General features: G+C 41.7%; 2 protein-coding genes and 1 pseudogene across 2 annotated transcripts; all 3 read right to left on the reverse strand.

The window, feature by feature from the left end:
- Positions 1-396: 396 nt before the first annotated feature.
- Positions 397-4,047, reverse strand: LOC136957848 (patched domain-containing protein 3-like). Its single transcript, XM_067252060.1, has 4 exons — positions 3,358-4,047; positions 2,972-3,099; positions 2,615-2,760; positions 397-2,471 (listed from the first exon to the last, which is right to left on the reverse strand). Exons 1-4 carry the CDS (start codon positions 4,042-4,044, stop codon positions 790-792), a joined length of 2,643 nt encoding a protein of 880 aa, XP_067108161.1. The 5' UTR covers positions 4,045-4,047; the 3' UTR covers positions 397-789.
- A 1,498-nt stretch (positions 4,048-5,545) lies between these two features.
- Positions 5,546-7,703, reverse strand: LOC136957445 (retinol dehydrogenase 11-like; annotated as a pseudogene).
- A 1,285-nt stretch (positions 7,704-8,988) lies between these two features.
- Positions 8,989-16,141, reverse strand: LOC136957444 (phthioceranic/hydroxyphthioceranic acid synthase-like). The gene is made up of 6 exons (XM_067251379.1): positions 16,084-16,141; positions 15,804-15,957; positions 15,317-15,477; positions 15,007-15,213; positions 14,703-14,884; positions 8,989-14,582 (listed from the first exon to the last, which is right to left on the reverse strand). The coding sequence occupies exons 1-6, from the start codon at positions 16,139-16,141 to the stop codon at positions 9,033-9,035; spliced, it is 6,312 nt and encodes a 2,103-aa protein (XP_067107480.1). The 3' UTR covers positions 8,989-9,032.
- Positions 16,142-18,252: the final 2,111 nt, after the last annotated feature.

The raw sequence follows: 18,252 nt of genomic DNA on the forward strand, positions 1-18,252 counted from the left end.
CATAAATTTACATTTACATGTATTCATTTATCAGACGCTTTTATCCAAAGCGACTTCCAAGAGAGAGCTTTACAATAGTGCATAGGTCGATGATCATAAACAATAACATAGCCCCAAAAACATTGCGGGTAGTCAAAACATGAAGTATACATTGTGAAAATCAAAAAAGTGCCAATGGGAAGAATCATAAGAGCAAGTAGTTAAACAAATTACAATTAAACAACATGAACCTCAAAAGTGCAAGAGTGTACCTGTAAGAAAGCAAGCAACAATAATATAATTCACAGCGAGTACTAAATCAACATATTTCTTAAACAAAACACAATTTAACAAGTTTCAAAATGTCAACATCATTTTCTTATGGAAACCAGAAGCACAAATATAATAAATGCACTGTTACATAGTAAGTGGGAAGGTCTGTAAAGGTGAACTATTGCACTAGGAGTAACATCTTTCCTGTAATAGTAAGACAGAGAAGAGATCCACATACTGTTCTTTAACTATTTTGGTGTTCTCAAAGAGTAGGGGATCTAAGCATTGCACGGATGATCTATATTAGTAACAGTCAGGATCAAATGTATAATTCACCCTTTCACTAGTTCAGTCAAGACACTCATGTATTAGATTTGACCATTTATCGATAACTATGACATGGAAATAGGTTTGACTTTGGCGAAGTGGATGATCTAAGGGAAGCGCTCCCTGCCTCCTTGATGGGAGGGAGCAATAGAGATATTGTAGGTGTAGTAATGAGCGGATGACGTGCGCTGCCCGAGTGCCATGTCTGAACTAGCTTCGGTCATTAGTGTGAGTTGAAACATTTAAACTAGAACTGGATCGACTGAAACTCATCTGATTTGCATACACGTTAACTGGTGGGTTGGATGCATCAGACTGATCAATGTCCTTCTTTTCATCACTGACTTGAATGCTACATTTTCCAAAGAAGCTTAGAAACACTGGTATAAAAGTCACACCATGTAAAGCCCCAAAGAAAATGACCAGGAACATTATTTTAAAGAAGGTTCTGAAGATGTAGCTCTCAGATGCAGACAGAACCACTACTCCTAAAATAGTAGACAGAGCCCCCTGAATTATAGGATACCCCAAGTTAAAAACAGCCTCTATTAATTTGTCATCAGCTGTGGGCTGTTTGCTTGTGACAAAGGCATAAGAAATGTGAGCAGAGAAGTCCACTGAGAACCCGATGCAGATGACAAGATTGATCATGGAGACAGAGTCTAGGTTAACATCCCATAAAGCCATGAAACCAGCAACTCCAACTATGACCGAAGCAATGGCAAAGGTCACCCATAGGGAACATATGGGACTGGGAATTAGCAGAAGAGAGATGACCAGCATAGCAACAGTGGCCACAACAATGTTTTGGATGGTGTTAGTAACAATGACTGCATATTGATCAAAGAAAATGAAAGCAGGGTGGTAGACAACCAAGGCCTCAGGACAGGCTTGAGCTGTGTTTCTGAACTCATTCAGCAAGTCCTTTTCATCAATGGCTGTCAGAATATCAACTGTCTGGACGAACATTCTGGAGGCATAAATATGCCCTTCAGCCACTGAAAAGTTCACATCCTGTCTAAAAGCTTGTGTGGCAGGTGAAAGACTGAAAAAATCTGTTAAATTATCAATGAAGGTTTTTTGGTCGTTAAGATTCAAACCTGTTGCATTTCCATATGTCAGATATTGATTTAGCCAAGATATAGTCATATTTTTGGCGACCAATGGTCGATTATCAATGGTTAGATCCTCAAATTTGTGAAGACAAGCATCAAGCTTGTCCTGGGAATTAACATCCCAGTATTGAAAGTTTGTGTTTGTCACAACAACCATCACATTTGGGCCGAATTTGGAGAAGTACTTTTCCTCGTCATCATAATAGCTACCCACATATGAGTCATCAGTTGCTAATTGTTTCAGATCGATGCCCTCTTTCATTTGGAAGCAGCCATAAATGCTTGCTGCCAAATACCCAGCATAGAGGAGCATTACAAACCCCTTGGTCAACTTCTTTGTCAGAAATGGCCCATAATAGTTCTTGAAAAAGTTGTTGATTGGCATTGGTTCTTCCTTCCCTGTGTCTTTATCATAGTAGCCCCCTTCACTACATGTGTTGTACTTGGCAGAGCTGGGTTCTGGTACCTTCATGCAAGTCAGCCAGTGCCTGTTGCTTTCCTCTCTGCGTCCGTTCAGTGCTAAGAACGCACCAAAGAAAGTGATGTTGTACAAGTAACAGAATACAACTGCAGTGCCAGTATACATACAGAAAGACTGCACAGAAGCAAAGGGAGTTAAGAGACCAATATAGAAAGCCAAGGCGTCGGTCAGTGTTGTGATGGTGATGGAAACTGCTGCATCTTTGTACGTCTCTGCCATACGGTCCTCTACTCTGTGGTTAACTTGAGACTTCTGCCAGCAAGAAATCATGATGAACATATCATCAACACCGATTCCTAAAGAAAAGAAAATACAGTATGCAAATTATTACAGTATGTAATCTACATAAACTCTGTCTTTTAAGATTGTTGCATTGTAACAGAGCACAGGATCTCTCTTAACACGTTTGGTGTGTCACAAGCGCAGTCTGTAAACTTACCCAGAATCAAAAACGGAGCCGTTGCCACAGTCATAGCGAAGGGCATCCCACAGTAGAGCAATAACCCAAAACTGGACACCACAGCCAAGCCTGCAGAGAGGACGCCGAAGGTGGCCACCCACACCTTATTCCTCACACAGTCCAACCTAGAAACAACACACCTCTCTTTAGCTAAGAGTTCATCCATCAAACAATACTGTAAATAGTAAGTACAGCAGATAACAGCTCTTTAAAACTGCTTCAAGCTTTTAACGTCATCATTTCTTTACCATTGTTTTTTCAAGAATATTTTCATTATATAAGATAAGTAAGAGTGATTATGAAGTTTATGTGAGGTAGAATGAAGACAAGACATACCTCATACATGACACGATAGAGAAAGTAATGGCGATGGTATACGTCACTGAGAACAAAGGGATGATGGAGTCTGTGCTCTTTTCAAATTCCTCTTCTCTTGATAGTGAAGTGAAATAAGAAGCTGACATCTACAATTGTCAAAGAGAGATAACACATTAGTGGTACATCCCACACACCTTTTCAAAACAACTTCTCAGAACAAATTTGGAAAAGATTTCACTCGCCAACTTCAAAAGTTATAATTTGTGAGATATGAGACTGGCATTATTCCCCCCAAAAATATCTTCAAAGTTCATATAAAAACTGATTTTGTATTGCTGCATTATAGCAGCACTGTTTTCTTTGAATTCATGGTACTATATTTGTACAATCTTAAAAGTTCTTACCTCGTTATCTTCAATCTTTGAAATGTTGTTGATGAACTCTGTCAGCCACATTGTATTTACAGTCTGGTTCACATCATTTAAGAAATAAAATAGCCTGATAGCTTTTGCACTCTCAATTAGCTCTGACCCTGGTTTAAGTTTCACACCACCAATCTCGGAGGCAGTGAAAAAATCACCATTAAATGGGTATGTAATGTTTATGCTCTCAGCATCAGCAGGAGTTTTAACAATGTCAAAAATTGAATTTGTCATACATTCTCCAGCAATCATAGCACAAATGTCATTGAAGCCAATTGTTGCTACTTTAATATCCTTAACAAGTTGGTCCATTTCAACAATCTTTGCAAAAACGTTGTTTGAGAGCACATTTACTGTGTCACTCAAAATCAGAGAGGCAAAAGTCCCTTCAGTATACAGTCTCAAGCGAGAGAATTCGCTGTCATTAGTTGGGAAGTTAGTTTTGACAATGACTTTCTCGTGTTTAGCAGGTCCATTCACGGGTGTAAACTGCTCTTCAATTCCATTTGCCTCTCTGTCTTTGAGGAAGTAGAATCCTCCTCCGAGACCGGCTGAGATGAACAGAGGAATAATAAAAAACCACCAGTGATGCCTTCCAACAAAGTTGCCCAGTTTTCCAAAACCCTCTGATAAAGGCTTTTCAATGCAGTTTGTATTGCATTCAGGCATTTTCTTGTTAACTTAACTTCTCTATAAGAAATTAAGGTGTGGTTCGAAATGAACCACTTGCCTGCTCTGGCTTCCCTTCAGGTGTGATAGCAGCCCCTGTTATACAGTGTGCTATTACTGTCTGTGGCAACAAGATAAGCCTCCTGAGAAGTGCTCTCTACAGTAATAGTTGAACTATTAATATTCTGTAATAAAATCTGCATCAAATGCAACAGTGATGTCACCGAACAGACAAATCACCCACAATACATTTATAAATAAATAAGAATACATTTATTGATGAAGGTTACGAGCAATAACTTGTCAGGTCCAACAAGAAAATGTATATTGTTATTACATACAGTATATATATGGGGAGTCAGGTGGCTGAGCGGTGAGGGAGTCGGACTAGTAATCCGAAGGTTGCCAGTTCGATTCCCGGTCATGCCAACTGACGTTGTGTCCTTGGGCAAGGCACTTCACCCTACTTGCCTCGGGGTAATGTCCCTGTACTTACTATAAGTCGCTCTGGATAAGAGCGTCTGCTAAATGACTAAATGTAATGTAAATATATGTACTTGTCTACAGCAACAATAATCTTTGGAGTGAGAGTAAGCTGCTCAATGTTATACTTCTGTGGAAAATGTTCTGTACTCTTTCCCAACCAATTACAGAACAAAGTTCAAAGCCTGGGATTATGGTGCAAAAAATATACGTTTTTTATTTGTATTTAATTTCTGCACAAAATATTATGCAAATATTTATAATAATTGCAATATTGTCATGAGTGGTGGTTTAGTACAACTAAATATCCGTCTGTCCGTCCGTCATCTTCCGCTTATCCGGGGGTCGGGTCGCGGGGGCAGCAACCTAAGCAGGGAGGCCCAGACTTCCCTCTCCCCGGCCACTTCCACCAGCTCTTCCTGGGGGACCCTGAGGCGTTCCCAGGCCAGCCGAGAGACATAGTCCCTCCAGCGTGTCCTGGGTCTTCCCCGGGGCCTCTTCCCAATGGGACGTGCCCAGAACACCTCACCAGGGAGGCGTCCAGGAGGCATCCTTATCAGATGCCAGAGCCACCTCAACTGGCCCCTCTCGACGCGGAGGAGCAGTGGTTCTACTCTGAGCCCCTCCCGGATGACCGAGCTTCTCACCTAAGGGAGAGCCTGGACACCCTGCGGAGAAAACTCATTTCGGCCGCATTTCGACAACTAAATATAAAATACATATTTGCTTTGATGTAATAAATGATTATTGAATAATATATGGATTTTTAAAGCTATGAATTATACAATAAGTATAACCCCTTGCATCATTTTGCCAAACCTGTCCACAAATCACTAATTGCATCATTGATCCTCCCCAAGGAATGTATATACATACTTCAGACACATAGAAAATACAAGAAGCTACTTTCAGGCATGGCACTTCAGAATGGAACAACAATACATGAGTTAACAACTACCATAAAATCATATACGATTGCATGATGAGGATGGAATGAAAAAACTAATAAATGCTATAATTGTATGTGGAATCTCCACTTGGTCCTTTTGTGTAAACTTGAACCATATTTCAAAAGGTAGCAGTTGGATGACGTCGACACACATCAATCCCAGGATATGGAGAGCATCTGACAGCTGAGATCCCACAGTTTCTGAGCCACGCTGTCGTCTGTGGCAGCCCTGGAGCAGGTGGCAGGTGCACAGTCACTGTGAGCAAACACAGACAACACACAACATGAGGCCTCACAGTATTCCAGTAACTACAGCATCAACAGGACAAATGTACAGGCTCTACTAGACAAAATAACAAATACTGTTATTATTATATAAATATTATTATTATTATCTCAGTTTTCTGAGCAACAAACAAACCAACCAAACCTGAGCTCACCTGTAATATCCACCACTCTTGGTCTCCAGTCCAGGGTCCACAGCGCAGTAGATGGTTGTCTGAGCTCCCTGGACTGAGTTCTTGGTGAACGGGCTGACCATCTTCATGACAGCCTGCTGTGCAGGGTTGAGGTGTCGCCACAGGTCAGTTTGGACCACTCCAGGGTGGAGGGAGTAGGCAGTCACACCGGTACCTAGGGGGGGAGGGAATGTTAAGCTCCATCATACAGTACTATACATTAATAAGTATTCATTCACTATGCCACTTGCCATTAGCCAACGTGGGGTACAAACTGCATGTAGTAAGTACAGTAGAAAGTCAGTGACTAGAAGTTAACTGTTCTAACAGTGTTACAATGATTGGTGCTAAATAACAATCTCTATTTGACCAGACACTGTGCAACAACAACATCATATCTCAAGTACAACACTGTATAATTTTGCAGCTACACCACACAAAGCATTAATGTTTTAGGAGCTCAAGGGTAAATAGACTGCTGCAGTACAGAGTCCCGGACATTAACCAAATGAAGGAGAGATAAAGATGACCTTCTAGCCTCTTGGCCAGTAGGTGGGTGAAGAGGATGTTGGCCAGTTTGCTCTGGCTGTAGGCCTTGTTCTTGTTGTAGCCCTTCTCACTGTTGATGTCGTCTAGGTTGATGGTGCCCAAGCTGTGGGCCATGGAAGACACATTGACGATCCTGGATGATCTCTTGATCAGGTCAATCAATAAGTCCATCAACAGGAAGTGACCTCAAATGATGGTATGACAATACCCTGTGAGGTGAATTAACTGACCGTGAATTTGTCTCCATTCTTAGCTTTATGTATTTATGTATTCCTTTCTTTCTTTCTTTTTTTTTAATCCCCATTACCTTCCACAAAGTGTTTGCTAGTATTCTTGGGGTCCACACGAAAAAACAAATACTGATCTACTCTCAAAAAAATAAAAAAGACTAAATGTACTTAACTCTAGTTATTCTGTACTATTGTATCATTGTTATAGAAACAGGACCAGGAAGTAAATTGACTTCCTGAAAATAGTTAATGGTTAGTGGGTACATTATCACTGACGTTAAAGAGAGTTAACATGTCATGACTTGTGTTTAATGATTTAGGGCAGACTTCTTTCCTCAACCTTGAACGGGCCTTGCATTTCTGTAACTTACCTTTGCTATATATAATTTTATTAACAAACTAAAGTCCATTATTTGTATTAACTTTGTACTCTGAAGTAATGCTTGAATTCGTACTTCCTTATTTTTGTCATTATTGTGTCGGGGTCGCTCAACATTTCAGATTATATGATCAGGGTAAATCATCAACAGTGGCCTAAGCACACATTAAATGTTTTCATCTCCCTGGCAATGCCTTGCCCTGGTAATACATGCTTGTACACACCCATGTGGTTGACACTGATCTGCATCTCAAAGCCATCTGCTGTTGTCCCATAGGGACAAACCATTACTCCAGTATTGTTTATGGATGTTCAGTTTGCTTTCCTCTACATACAGATCAGAGGAGAGTCCAGTATAAAAACAATGTGGTGTGCAATCATCTCCACTTAAACTTTTGGTGTCTATGGAGGGGTAAGAAGATCCTAATGTACAGAAATGTCATGTGATTATGCTCCTACCCCTGTTGATGACCTCTGCGAACTTCTTGATCGACTTGGTGTCTGACAAATCAAGCTTTAGGATAACGTTTTTATTGCCGGAGCCTTCTACAACTTATTTAAGTGCTGACTGCTTTCTCCATATCTCTGCAAGCCATGATGATTCTGGCTCCTGTTAAAAAGTCAAATAAAAAGGTATTCTTGAAATCTGAATCTAAACTGACTGTATGGTTCCACCTAGTGTCACTGGATGGTATAAACATAAATAATGTAATACATAAACAGGTACAATTTGTCATCAAGGGGTACATTTAAGCTGAAGACCAATAACTAAACATGCTATACTCTGTGTGATTAAATGATTAAATACCATGTTCCCAACATTTATTAAATCAGAGAGAGCATAAAAAGAAACCTGCGAGGATAGGGCAATCTTGGAGGACATGTGAGAAAAGGAAAGACGGTGGGCGGTGTAAGATAAACACAATAAAACGCTCTTTGCCGATGCCAGTATTGGCTCCAGTGATGACAACTGTTTTATCATCGAGTCGCGCATCTGAGGACCATGTCCTCCGAAAAATGTTTCTAATGAATTGAGTAAAATTATTTAATTTCCAATTGGTAGTCAATTTGCAGGAGTTAATTAGACTACAAGCAAATTAAAACTGGGACCCTGGTTCTTCTAGCGAGAAAGACAATACTGTTATACAAAACAGACATGACTTTACTTCCCTGAAATGAAAACCACCCAGTTGTACACAAGTTAAACACAACATCAACGTTTTGAATGTCCTTTATTTTAATTGATTTCATGGTGACTAGTTTAAAGTAATGTGACTATGATCTACTGTAGGCTATACAACAATGTTCATCTGCGTATTGAAAACATTTTCAAACGATAAAGCATGTGCATTGCATTGTAAATGTGTAAGAGAATGTAATACATTTTGGACTTCACAACATTACAGAATAAAGAATAACAGTTGCATTAAATTAGTAATCACATACAATAATGCTATGATGATTTAGAAAATCCTTGTTGTACACAATTGACAGTATACCTTTGGCTTCAAATTTTATGATGCCTGAATACCATCAAAATTCTGCTGGGATGCATTTTGCACATCCAGTGACATTCTCTTGATAATAGGATCTTTACCAAGTAACAGTATTATTAAGTTTCAGTTTAGTTTTAGTTTGGGGATTAATTTGTTTCAGTTTGACAAAAAATAAGTGTTCACAATAGATTAATTCAGATTTGTAGCCAATTGTAGTTGGTTTTGCATCTTTGCATTGCATTTGTTTTCTTCATCATTTTCCTTTTTAGTAAAATCTCAGTTCACAAATTCCTTTTTCGTTTCCTTTTTGATATCAGTTTCAGTTTATGATTATAACCGTGCCAAGTAAAATATATCTTTCTTGATTGTCTCCTGCAATGAACTAATGCTATTTCCCATGTAATGTGATTATGCTTTCATGTTGAACATATGCATCAGAGAGGCCTACAGCCTTGTTGCATCGAGGACTGCTTCCTCATCAGTATACTCGTCCTTGTCAGCCTCTCTGCCTTCCCCCAGAACTGCTATCAATGTAGACAGTGAAGCATCTGGGTCTAAGATTTTAACCAGGGGCAAGTTCACACCCCTCTCATGAAATATGCGATTTTGCAGAGTCATAGCAAGCATTGAGTCAATGCCCAAGGCATAGAGGGTGGACTCTTCGTGTAGCTCGTTCTTGTCCACACCCACTGTTTCACTGAGGAGAGATTTGATATATTCAGCAGGAGAAGATAACGAGACAGTTGTATCTGCTCTTGAGTCTGACAGTTGAGTTTTGCGGAGTGTTTCCTCCATTACAGCAATCAGACGGACGGTCAGTGCAGCGTTTTTAGGGAGAACATTGTTGATAATGTTTTTGTAGTGAAACCTACACACTGCCTGTTGGGGTTTATTTAGCAGTAAGGCTTGCTCCAAACCTTCATGTATCTCTGCCACATCCATCACCATCAGCCCCTTAGCTTCAAGGAATTTATGGAAATGGTCTTTGTTCAGCAGAAGACCAATGTTCAAAGCCCCCCAGTTGATGGACTGCCCAGCAAGTCCAATGTTCCGTCTATACTGACAGAATGTGTCCAGGAACGTGTTTGCTGCACTGTAGTTAATTTGTGCGGCGTTGCCAATAAAGGCAGAAATGGAAGAGTAGCACACAAAGTAATCTAACTTGCAGTGTTCTGTTGCATGGTGCAGATTTAGAGCCCCATTCACTTTAGGCTTCATTACTTTCTCAAAGAGAGATTTGTCAAGGGTTTCAATCAACTCATCATGCAGGACAACGGCACTGTGGAAAACCCCTCTGATTGGACAGGAGCGGAATTTCTTGCCAATCTGACCAATTGCGTTGTGCACATCCTCAGAGACAGAGACATCACACTTGATGCAAACGATGCAGGAACCGGTCTCTTTCTCCACATTGTTTATGTCCACCTGCATGTCTGTTGAGGGATTACGTCTGGAGAAAATGACAACATGCCCTCCCCCTTTCTGGGAAATGAACCTGACTGTTTCAAAGCCCAGCCCAGTGAGACCACCTGTAACAATGTACACCGCTCTTTTTTGGAAAAGCTGGGTGGGTTTCTGTTGCAAGGGAATATTGGAAAGTGCGCCTCTGGAGCCCTCTTTGCCCAGTGCCACCACAGGAACCATCCTGGAGTTGAAGTAGGAATCTTGATCGTCCAAAGGAAGGAACTCAATGCTTCCGGACGTCTGTCTCTGAAAAGTGAAGCTGTCGAGAACAAATGCTCTCCTGTCTAAGTGCAAAGACTTGAGCCAATGATAGACATGTGGCATCTGTGCTCTGAGTGACCCCTTCTGTAAGATAAGAGTCATCAGGATGTTCTGTGTGCGAACGCTATCCTTTTCACTTCTGACAACTGTGTGTGTGAGCAAGCCCTGGGTGTGGGATTCACAGACAATGACAACATGCTTCACTCCAGGAAAATTGACAGCTTTTGCAACCAAAGACTCATCAAATGGAGGTAGGAGGACAAATGCATCTATTGCATCAACATCTACAAAAACACCATTGGACTGTCCTCCTACAAGAATATCCCATCCAGATTTGCTTGCTGACAGAGTCAGGACCTTCAGTAGAGCTGAGTCACAAATAGAAGTCACGATTCCCAAAGTTTTCTTTTGTCCTTTTACTTTGGGCAATGCTCTGTTCATGATCTCCCATGCCAACACAAAGTAAGAAACACATGGTGTCTCTTTTAGAAATGGAAATTTCTTTGTCTTGTAGCAAGCCTCGTCAGGAACAATCATCTTTGTGGATGCCACAACTGGATAACAAGAGACAACTTGATCTCCCACTTTCAGTTTGTGTACACCCTTCCCTACAGCAGTGACAGTACCATTGAAGTCTAGAGCCATAACATTGTGTGTCTGAGCATCATGTTTGCTCCAGTAGATTGTCTGGCCAAAGTTCAGGTCAGAGACGCTGACGGGGAAGTAATCAGAGGAATGAACGCACATCTTGTTGAGCTGAATCTCAACAGTCTTATCAGGAATGTACTGATTCTCCAAGTCAGAGGGAATGGCAGACAAGGTAGTCATTCTGTATGGGTCAGTAGTCTGAAATGTGCAGGGCTCAGTTGTTGAGCAGACTTTCCCTTCACAGATTGAGCTCTCCGTTTTTTCAAGGGGAATGTGAACAATGGTAGAATTGAAAACCAACCCGTTTTTCACCACCAACTCAGCGTACTTGCTGCATGGATACGATCTTAAAATGTGTGACAGAGCTTGGATGTCGTCAGTGGACATGGAGTTGATGTCAATCCACTGAATTGACAGCTCAGCCATCTCTGCAGCACATGACCTAATCATGCCAGACAGGGCAAAGCCTGAGCTGATGTGGTCAACTGTGGTTTCTGCTGAGCGATAGGTTATTGCTCTAATGGAATTTGTGAAATGTGTGTCTTTAAGTTCCAGGATGACCTGTCGGAACGTCTCACAGCAGTTCACCATGTTATCCAGAACACTCTCAGATGTATGAGCTGTGAGATCCTCGTCACCCCACACAAACAAAACCTCCTCAAAGTTCTTCTTTATGTCTGTAATCTTGAGGTTGGCCAAGAGTGTGGCAAATCCATGGCTCAGGATATCCTTAGCATGTGTAAAGGAGATGTATCTAGATTTGGAACTCAAGTGCTGTTGCAAAGACCTCGATATTCCTAACTGGTCAGAGAAAACCAAGGCTTTGCGACCACGAGATGATGCAATGTCTTCAGAGACGACAGAGAATTCATTGTGGTAGAAGTCCTCCTCAAGTACAGCAGCGCGGCTCCCAAGGTACTTGATCAACACATCCCGAAGCTCAACCAACACCTTGCCCTCTTTGTCAGCGAAGCAGCCACACACCTCAAACTGATGATCCTCCACTTTAGTGGCTCTCAGATAGATGATCATCTCATCTTGCAGGGGTTCATTTACAGTCAAGCTTCCAATTCTGGCTGGGAACCCCGGCCTTCCATCAAATACATCGGAAACAATAGGAAAAAGTTGCATCATGTAGTCTAACACTACGGGATGAATGCAATAGTCATGCAATTCAGGCAGCAACTCCTCAGAAACAGTGACAACTGAAATAGCCTCCCCAAATTCTTCCCCGTAATGTATATCCCCCTTGTTTTGGAAAACATTACCATACTGAAATCCAGTCGAGTTTAGGTCAGAGTAAAGCTTCTCAGAAGTAATCAGTAGCTTGCATCTCTTGTAGATGGAGCTCAAGGAAATGTTCTGCTCCTCAATCAGTCTCTCTCGCTTGCACACAACAGTGCCCGATGCATAGGTTGCAGTAGAAGACTGCATTTTGAAATGTGTTGTACCTTCATCAGGCTCGACGTGCACTTGAATCTCGGGTGCATTCTGTGTGAGAATGAACGGGCTCAGAAAGTCAATGCTGAGTTGCAGTGTATTAAGTGGAACCTTTGGTTTGACACTTTCCAGGGCAACAGTTAAACCCAGATCAGCATAGAAGGCGCCTGGCAAGATAGGGACATCATTGTGCTTATGTTCCAGGAGGTAAGATAAAGATGGTGACGACAGATCACAGGTGAAGCCATTGCCGTCACTGGTCTGGCTTAGCGCTTTGTGATTACTGGACGTCTCTTTCTGCCATTTTCCATTGATAAGCTCTACCTTTTTATTATCAAACATATACCTTGGGAAAGGTGTTGGTGAGGCCTCACACCCCTTGTAGAACTGGTTCCAATCAACACAGACTCCAAGCTCAAACAGTTTGGAGACGACAGACAGCATTGTCTCATGATCTTTATCTGGTTGCACAGAAGAGATGACCGTGATGTCCTTTCCGAGAGTCTCCATAATGTTCCTCTGTAAAGCCCTTCGGGGGCCTATCTCTACAAAGACCACATTCTTCTTTTGGTCGGCTGCTGACCTCACCGCCTGCTCAAAAGCAACAGGTTCTCGGATGTTCCTGGCCCAGTACTTCCCTGTCGTGAAGTCTGCTTGTTCCACCTCCTTCCCTGTCACCGTTGAGAACAACTTTGTCTCTGTCTCATTCACCTTCAAAGAGCCAACCCTGTCCTCTATTTGGGTTAGGATGGGGTCCATCATATGGCTGTGGTAAGCGGCCGGAACGTCCAGGATATGGAGGAACAGAGTTTTACTCTTGTCCGACATGCTTAACTTCTGGTGGAGACTCTTAATAGCATCTGCATCACCGGAAAGGGTGCAAGACTGTGGGCTGTTGTATGCAGCCATGCAAATCTTTCCAGAGTAATCTGGAAGCATCTTCAAGATTTCCGACACTGCCATGTTGCTAATCACAAGCATTTTTCCACCTGTGACCATACCCTGTAAGATGCTGCGGTGATAAATCACCTTCACAGCATCCTCAAGAGACAAGAGGCCAGAACAGTGGGCGGCAGCAACCTCTCCAACAGAGTGCCCAAGAACAGCATCAGGTTGGACGCCCCAATGCTTCAGGAGACTGGCGATGCCAACCTGAACGGCGAAGAGCAGAGGCTGGACAACCTCTGGTTTTGAAAAGTCATCAGCCTCAGACTCAGACTCCAGTCTCTCTAAGATCGCCATGTTATCGAACTTCTGGAAAAGGCTCTCAACTTCCCTGACCTTCTCTCTGAACACAGGTTCCTCTCTCAGAAGCTGTTTGCACATGCCTTGGTAGGTCACACCATTTCCACAAAAGACAAACACTAACCTTGGATCTGAATTTGAGAGGGCAATGTTTTTATTCAGCGTCGATTTCAATTGATTTTTCAGATCAGCCAGAGTGGAGGTCATGAAAGCCCTCCTGTACCTGTGTTTCAAGTGGCTTCTCCTACACGCAGATGTGTAGACGAGACTTTCCAAGTCAAATTCGCTGTTTGCATCTATCTGCTGAATTGTGTCCTCCATCATCATAGCAATCGACTTGATGGAACTTGCGGATATGACAAAGCACTTGTGAGATTTCCTACCGCTCTGTTTAGGAGTATGAGTCTGCTTGTATTGTTTGACAATAGCATGTGCATTTGTTCCACCAAAACCAAAGTTATTTATTCCTGCAACCATAACAGAATGTGACCACTTTTCTGGTGTGGTTGGAACTTTCAAATTCAGGGCTTTGACATCTATACTGGCATTGTCCTCAGAGTAGAAGACAGAAGGTACTATGGTTTTATACTTCATCATCAAAAGTACCTTGATCAGCCCTGCGACTCCGGCTGCAGATTCTGTGTGACCGATGTTGCCTTTCACAGAGCCGATGCGGAGTGTGTCTGAGCCAGGAGGTCTGGCTGTGGCGATGACTTTGGAGATGGTCCCTGCCTCTATAGGGTCCCCAACTGGGGTTCCAGTCCCATGCGCCTCGATGTACTGGACATTGGACAGGTCGGACGTAGAGTAGATTGTGCGCAGCAGCGCCTCCTGTTGGACCATGGACGGCTTGGTGATTGGAGTGACCGAGCGGCCATCTTGGTTGACGGCAGTTTTGCTGATGATGCCCCATATTTCGTTGCCGTCCTTGAGAGCCTGTATAATACAGTTAATGTGCGATATCACTTTTAACAATTCGTTCATTTAATGTGGCTCAAGTTTAAATAAGGATATTTTGCCTTTTTGGTGACTGATTTTACATATAAAATACATTACTTGTTTTAATGGCTTTAACAACACAATCCCACAGCCTTCACCCCTGCCGTAGCCATCTGCTCTGCTGGAGAAAGGTTTGCTGGTGCCTTCAGGTGAGATCATCTTTGCTTTGCTGAGAGCGACAAAGATCCATGGGTTTATAATACAGCTGACACCCCCGCATAGAGCCATCTCACAGTCACCTGATAAGAGGAAGCAAATAGAAGGCATGTTACATCCTTGACTTGTCTTGTATTATCAATCCAAGGTTATTGATGAATTTCCCTAGGCTACGTACACTGGATATAATATGTACTTTACCTACCTTGTTTCAATGCTTGACATCCTAAATGAATAGCAACCAGAGACGATGAACAGGCACAGTCAATGGACACTGAGGGTCCAGTGAGATTGAACATGTAGGAGACTCGATTGGCTGCTATGCTCATAACCATGCCAGTGCCTGTGTAGTGGTTGATACTATTTGGGCTTCTCTGTACAGCACAACTCTCATAATCTCGGTTCATAAGACCTTCAAAGTAATGCAGACACAAGCAGTACATGAGGTGTGGCCTTACAAAAGCCTTACATTTTAAATGAATCCTTGTTAAAGCTGGTAACTAATTGTCACTTACCCACAAATACTCCTGTTCTGGTCCCACTTGCCTTTTCCATTGGCAGTCCAGCATTCTCTAAAGTTCTATATGTACACTCAAGAAGGAGTTTGTGCTGAGGGTCCATTTGTTCTACTTCAGTTTCTGACATACCGAAGAATTTGTGATCAAATTCATTTAACCTGGGAATAGTAAAAAAAAAAAAAAAAGAAAGAAGAAAAACACCACATTTGTTTAGTTCATGTCAGAATTTAGTTTGCACAATTAACTGAAATGTCTATAAAATATGGTGTTCTAATTGTACTACAGTTGATCTGTGAAATGCATGCTTTTGACTGTTTATAATTAATACATCATGTGGAGTATTTCTAGATCCCAAAATCAATTCATATGAGATGGAAAATAAGACATTTGATGTGCTCGTCTGTTAGCAAAATATTTTACTCAGCATGTAAATGACTCTTCAAATATTAACATCCTTCAACGGACAAGATAAGATAGAACATACCCGTCAATGAGAGCAGCTTTTTCCGTGCGGGATTTTCCGGATTTGTTGTCGTCTGGGTCATACCATTCGGACATGTCAAATCTTTCATTTGGAATTGGCCCAGCACAGTTCCTCCCCTCCAACAGCACATTCCAGAAATGTTGAAGCCCCTCTCCTGTCAAAAGCATAAACTCAACATTTAGTAAATAGCTATCTTATTGGAATATATTGTATATGATAAATATAATTATGTACAAGTCTCTGATACATAATAGTACATAAAGCCAAAATAAAAATATACCTCCTGGAAAATTGCATCCCATGCCAATGACAGCGATTTCATCTTCAATGTCCCCCATATTCACCTCACAGTGAAATGCTGCTGAGGATCAACGCACAGACAGTGTTTTACCAATATGCATCAAAATATGTAATCTAAATATAAGAACAGTCAATCACAGCACTTGCTCTAAGTTTCAGACATTGAAGTTTGACCAAGAATAAATACAGTCAATAACCAATTCAACTGTATAGTTAAGTCATACCTTGTCTGCAGTGAAACCTGGGTTGGTACTGACAGCATTTTATTGTTCAATCTTTTTATATCTTGTTCTAACCTTTCCTTGGAAACCTATCAGATGCTTTAGTAAGGTGTTTTGTAAATGATTTGTACATTATTCCTGTTTTTACTCAGGACAGGAAGAAGGTCCTGAAGGTAAAAATTTATTTGGGTTAAGGAGAACAATAAATAAAGTCATGACTTCATACTTAGTAAACCTTTACCACAGACTTTGCTCTCTGCTCTTAACCCTTGTGCAACAAAAACAGAAATCCATTATGTTATGGGTCAAATTGACCTGCACAGTTTAACACACTCAAGACAGTCAAAGAATCAAGTAAAAACAGCAACAACTTTATTTTGTCTTATCAGACATTTCAGAAAGAAGAAATACAAGACATTTTATAAAAAAAATTATATTTAAGAACTATTTGTTAAACATATTTCCCCAAGTTTCCCCAAGTAAGCTTTTTTTCCCCTATTGGTCAACATTATCCCTTAAGTCTTTCTCTCCACATGTTGAACACAATGTGTGTGTGCTTTCTGCAGATGTTGTGCTTGTTTTACTGTCTTGTCGAGGGGGGCAGAGCTGGCATCTTTTCCGTTTCTTGCCACTGCCTATATCCACTGGATCCTTTGCTGGTTGATTGGAGGCATGTCTTGATGGTCCAGCTTGAATTTTCTGGACGGCAGATGCAGCTGCTGTCGATCGAGGAGGCCGGGCTCTCCTCTGGATCTTGGGAGTGATGAGAGCTTTGTCGTGCTCCGGTAGGAAAAGCCGGCGTTGGTACAATTTGCCACCATTCTATTGCTGGTTGATTTCAGTCCATAGGCATTGTAAGCAGACAAATCCACAATGTTGTAGAAAATCACCAAAGGCCAGCGGGCAGTCATGCACTGACAACTATATGTTGCTGTGATTTTATCCAAATTGTCAACTCCTCCTTTGGTGGAATTGCAGTCCAGTATGATTTGTGGCTTGATGTCCTCTCTTGCGCTCAGCGATGCGTCTTTATGCCTTACATTACAAGAACATTGTTGTTCTTCTTTGGGCAGTATGAAACGACAGTTGCATTTTTAGAGAAAGCAAATTTAGAGGAATGCACAGTTCTGCCCGGAATTTTCAGAAGCTCACTGGGAAGTTCGGGTTTGTTTTTTCTGATTGTTCCAACCATGGTCAGCTTTCTCTTCTGTAGTTCAACACCAAGGGGGTAGGATGTGAAGAAGTTGTCAAAAGTGATGTTATGACCTTGCAGCCCTTCACTCATGTCCAGCACCACCCGCATCCCCTGATTTCTCTCAGGCACTCCACTGGGTGGCTTCCCAGTGTAAACTTGCATATTCCATGCATAGCTTGATGTGGCCACTATTTTGATGCCATATTTTGCAGCCTTGTTTGGCATATACTGTCGGAAGGGATAGCGTCCTCTGAATGGAACAAGGCGTTCATCAACTGTAACATGAGGACCGGGATTGTACAGTAACAGTAGAATTTCCACCCATTTATCCCATACATCTCTGATTACAGCTAGTTTGTTTCTTTCACGTTGACCCGGTCTGGTATCACGGTTATCAAAGCGAATCACCCGAGAATTCATGTGGAATTCTATTGTTAGGGGTAAAAAGAGCTCAAAAGCTGATTGTATGTCATGGACTCGAGTGACAGCAAATCCTGTAGGCCGTGGAACCATTTGTATTACATTGGAAGCTGAGAGTTGTATACAAACTCTACACAGACATTCCACAACACATCAGTGTGTCCACATTTTGCAGTACTTTGGTTCATGACCCTAAATGAGGAAAAGTCATTTAATTCCATGGTGAAAAGGAGAGGTTAACTAGTATTTTATACAACTCAAAAGTGGAAATGGGTCAAATTGACCCACAACATAATAGGAGGTTTCAGATCAA

The sequence above is a fragment of the Osmerus mordax genome, chromosome 15, assembly GCF_038355195.1.
Source record: "Osmerus mordax isolate fOsmMor3 chromosome 15, fOsmMor3.pri, whole genome shotgun sequence".
Lineage (NCBI taxonomy): Eukaryota > Metazoa > Chordata > Actinopteri > Osmeriformes > Osmeridae > Osmerus > Osmerus mordax.